The sequence below is a fragment of the Aptenodytes forsteri genome, unplaced genomic scaffold (genome assembly GCF_000699145.1).
Source record: "Aptenodytes forsteri isolate BGI_AS27 unplaced genomic scaffold, ASM69914v1 Scaffold82, whole genome shotgun sequence".
NCBI lineage: Eukaryota > Metazoa > Chordata > Aves > Sphenisciformes > Spheniscidae > Aptenodytes > Aptenodytes forsteri.
Window position 1 is genome coordinate 8329579 of NW_008795490.1, and position 4919 is coordinate 8334497.

A 4919-nucleotide genomic window follows, 5' to 3' on the forward strand; every position below is an offset into this window, starting at 1 on the left:
GTTTTTTTTTTTTCTTTTCTTTCTTTCTTTCTTTCTTTCTTTTTTTTTTTCTCCCCCCTCGCTTGCTCCAGGTTTTACTTCTGGTTGCCTGTAAGGGTTTTGCTCCTCCCTTCTGAAATCCTATATTAGCTGTGGCCAAAGCTGGGTAAGAAACACAGCTCATTGTTGGCAAGTGCCGATGAGCCTCGCAGAGGAGTGAAAAACAGCTCTGGGGCTGCGGCAGCGATCGCAGCACCGTCACGTAAGCGCCGAGGAGAGAGCCGGGGAAGCCCTCTCTATGCTGGGTGACTTTTACTGACTGATTTCACCGCCACCTTTGAAGCAAAAGAAGAAAGAAGCCGGGAGGTGAGTGCGGCGGTTCTCGTAGCCGGTGCCGGGTGTCCCTTTTGTGTGCAACAGGAAAAATGGGACTGTTTAAACACGCGAGGAAAGGTATCTCTCAGCTGCCCGGCTTTACCTCCTTATCTGTGCCTTACTGTATTTTTACCGAAATAATTAGGACTTAATTCCAAAAGTTGCTGACAGCGGCTAGGTGGGACTTCCCAATTCTTTGCTCGTTCCCCGCAAGTTAGCGAGAGCGCCGTGGAAATCCGCTGCCTTCCCTGGCGAAGCCGGGGGGCTCGGGCGCCTTTTGAACGTGCGGGGAGGAGGCGGCTGTTGCCGAATGCAACACTTTCCGGCGATAGGTATGCACAAGTTGGAGCGGGAAGGCGTGTTGCTCGCCGGATTAGCGGAGGGGACCGGGATTTTCGTACCGCGGGCTCCCCTTTCTCATTTTTCCCTTTGTACTCCACGGTGGAGCCGCGGTAGGGGATTTTTTTTTTATTTTTTTTCCCCTCTTCTCCCTCCCCCCGAGAAGGAGAGGACGGCGGGACCGGCGAAGTCGTTTCTCCCAGCGCCGGGCAGACGCAGCCGGTCCGGGAGAGGGCGGCTGGATGTCCGAGGGTGTATTTTCCTAATGTATTCACACGCTAACTTTCCAGGTGGGCAATGGCAGACCACATGATGGCCATGAACCACGGGCGATTCCCCGACGCATCCGGCGGGCTTCACCACCACCCTGCGCATCGGATGGGCATGGGGCAGTTTCCCACCCCCCATCACCACCACCAGCAGCAGGGGAGAGGGCGGCTGGATGTCCGAGGGTGTATTTTCCTAATGTATTCACACGCTAACTTTCCAGGTGGGCAATGGCAGACCACATGATGGCCATGAACCACGGGCGATTCCCCGACGCATCCGGCGGGCTTCACCACCACCCTGCGCATCGGATGGGCATGGGGCAGTTTCCCACCCCCCATCACCACCACCAGCAGCAGCAGCCGCCGCAGCAGCACGCCTTCAGCGCCCTGATGGGCGACCATATACATTACGGAGCCGGGAATATGAACGCGAGCAGCGGGGTGAGGCACGCCATGGGGCCGGGGAGCGTGAGCGGAGGGCACCCGGCCGGCAGCATGCCGCCCCCCGCCCGCTTCAGCGGCTCCCAGTTCATGGCCCCCCCCGTCGCCAGCCCGGGAGGGCAGCTGAGCGCCAGCATGCAGCTCCAGAAGCTGAACAACCAGTACTTCAGCCACCACCCCTACCCCCACAGCCACTACATGCCGGACTTGCACCCCGGCAGCCACCAGCTGAACGGCAGCAGCCAGCAGCATTTCAGGGACTGCAACCCCAAGCACGGCGGCAGCGGCGGGGGGGGGGGGGGGGCGCGGCACCCCCAGGCGCGGCGGCAGCGGCGGCGGCAGCGGCTTGCCGCCCGCCGTCCCCCATCCCCGCGGCAATGCTGCCGCCCAATGTCATAGACACTGACTTCATCGACGAGGAGGTCCTCATGTCCTTAGTCATCGAAATGGGGCTGGATCGCATCAAGGAGCTTCCCGAGCTGTGGTTGGGACAGAACGAGTTTGACTTCATGACAGACTTCGTTTGCAAACAGCAGCCCAGCAGGGTGAGCTGCTGATTCATTTAATCCCCGCGGCAATGCTGCCGCCCAATGTCATAGACACTGACTTCATCGACGAGGAGGTCCTCATGTCCTTAGTCATCGAAATGGGGCTGGATCGCATCAAGGAGCTTCCCGAGCTGTGGTTGGGACAGAACGAGTTTGACTTCATGACAGACTTCGTTTGCAAACAGCAGCCCAGCAGGGTGAGCTGCTGATTCATTTAAAACAAACAAAGGACTTTCTATCGGTGCGAATGAAAACATTCCCCTAGACACGGTGTCTCACTTTTCAGGGCTTGAAAAGGTGAGAATCTGGAAAGCAGAGTCAACTATGCGCTTGTATAAATTCTTTTTTTTTTTTTCCCCTTAAATCGCTGCCACATTTTTTGTAGCCTTGACGTTCACGTCCCCTCCCGTAGTAATGATTTCTAGCGAACTCTGCCTTTTTATGTTGGTCGCTCCCCTCCCCTCCTCGCTCTCTTCATTTCCTCGCAGTAACGTGCCCATAATTCCCACAGTGCTGAACTGTTAGATATTAATCTTGGCAAATTGCTTAATCTTGTGGATTTTGTAAACGATGATTTCCAATGACCTGAACTGCGTTCAAATTCTGAGTGAACAGGGAAAGAAATTTGCATTAGTTGGTTGCATGAACTTTGAAGGGCAGATACTACTGCACAAATGCTGCCATCTTGCTTAATTTTTAACTATGCATTGCTGTGCAGACTAATAAATTTTTCTTTTTTTTTTTTTTTTTTTTTTTTTTTGGATACGCTAAACTGGAAGCTTAACAGATGTGGGCCAAACCTTTCCAGATCAGGAAAAGTAATGCTGTTACTTAAAAAGTCTGCTAACCATTCCCCCTCCCCCATATGTACAGACAATAATATGGTGTGGATGGAATGTTGACTAGTGGCAAACATTTCACAGATTTTTTTTTTTTTTAATTATTATTTTATTATACATAGATTTCTTTTCCGTATGACACTGTGCTAATATAGTTTATTCAGTACATGAAAAGATACTACTGTGTTGAAAGCTTTTCAGGAAATTTTGACAGTATTTTTGTACAAAACATTTTTTTGAGAAAATATTGTTAATTTATTCTATTTTAATTTGCCAATGTCAATAAAAAGTTAAGAAATGCTTTAGTTTTTCTAGGAGTCATTTACCAGTATTTTTCTTCAAAACTCTTCCCCACTGTCCCTGGTAAGTAGAACATCTATCTGTACGACCGTGTTGGTGTGCAAAAAGACATTCCAAAATAGAAAGTACACTACACCCATATATATGTCATGGTGAACTCGGTAGGTGAGCGGGATTTGAACATACTTGCAGCATAAAGCCTCATACGTAACATTGTAATATGCCTGTCAGTGTGGTTTTATGAAAAATAAAGTTACCGAGGCGCAACATTTTTGTGACTTGCCAACATACTTGCTTTAAATGTAGTTGTCCAGAGTTATGATGCATAAAGTATTTATTATATTTATCTATTAAACTTGTAATTTTATAAATCTGCTTTCATTTATATAGTAGACTTTGTTCTTTTGTATATTTATTATCTCACCTGGAAGAGCTATGTAAAAAGACCCAAGCGCTTGACACGCAGGTATTTGTAACTTGGGAGGGGAGGGTGGTGGGCGTCGTCCCGTCCCTCTCGCCTCACAGGGTTAACACGGGAGAGCGCCGCATCAATCCAGATCTGCATCGCACCAGAACCGACTGTGTTTCCTTTCCAGTGACTTAGGAGAAGGGGCCTATGTCCCTAAAATATTCCACACTGGGACATCTCTAACCCCCTTCTCCCGGCAACTGCTGCCAACCGAAGCCACAGAGACAAATCCGTACAGGTCTGCTGTAAATATTTGGGAGAAAAATGCCCATTATTAGAAGGCAATTGACATCTTGCTCCTTTAGTGCCAACTGTTGCAGCCTTCTGCCCCCACTCAGCCTTTGGCAAAGCGCCCGCACAAGTTACTGCTCCAGTGAGGACTGCCGGATCGGGACCCTGATAATACATGTTAATCCCGTTTAGTCACGCTTCCCGAGTTCGATACAGGAGCGATACCACCGTGCTTTCTTTTTGCTTGCTTTTTCAGCCTCGTCTTCTGAATTTATTAGGAAGAAAAACAACATGGTGGATGTAGTTAAATTTTAAACCTGGGCACGTAAACAGGGGAGGGTATCGCCACACAATGGGAGTGTAAATAGCAGTGTTTTGAATCAAGCTGGGAAATTAAACTGATTACTATTGCTAAAATTGTCCCAGCTGGTGAGAAAAGTGATACTTGGCCTTCTTTGCCTTACAGACGTGAAGCAGCTAATATGTTTTATGAATGTAAAAAAAAAATAACGCTTGTATTAAAGTATTAGCAAAACTAGAAAGAAGGAAGCGTACGCTTCTGGGAAAACCTGACGACAAAACGCTCTCTGCAGGCAGTAGCAGCCCGTTCTTAGACAACACTCGGCACCCAAGAATTTAGAAAAACAACCGTCTGCTTTCAGCCAGTGATCGCTAATGTTTTGTGACAGCAAATTTAACATCAAATGGCAGCGAATCATAACTTATCAACTCACCAATGACGTAAAAGAGTGTGTAGAAGAATACAGCTGTAGTTTTAAGAGCCGTTGCCCAACTTGCCACTATATAAATCCTTTTTCCATTTTAAGGCTGTTTGATCTGCACACGTTGCATTGCCCTCTTCTGCTGGAGTTTGGGAGGGTGATTTTTCTGATTCTAATCAACTTCTTATAAAACAGACTATCAAATTATGTGCATACCAAATTGCATAGATGTTTAAAGCCACCACGATCTCCTAAAACAAAAGGGAATACTCTCGCTTTAATGATAAGCACTTTTGCTTCATAAAGTTGGTTAAACAACAGATTCTTCACAGTTGAGACATCATTACTTAAGTCTGTCAACATTAAATCCTTCCATATAAGCTTTTCCAAGAATAGGCAGTTTCACG

The 4919-nt window shown here is 47.9% G+C and overlaps 1 protein-coding gene across 1 annotated transcript; it reads left to right on the forward strand.

Moving 5' to 3' along the window:
* The first annotated feature begins 1190 nt into the window (after nucleotides 1-1190).
* Nucleotides 1191-3471, forward strand: CITED2 (Cbp/p300 interacting transactivator with Glu/Asp rich carboxy-terminal domain 2). The gene is given in 3 exon segments (XM_019472653.1): nucleotides 1191-1690; nucleotides 1692-1795; nucleotides 1940-3471. Coding segments are annotated over 3 exon segments (825 nt in total). The 3' UTR covers nucleotides 2161-3471.
* Nucleotides 3472-4919: the final 1448 nt, after the last annotated feature.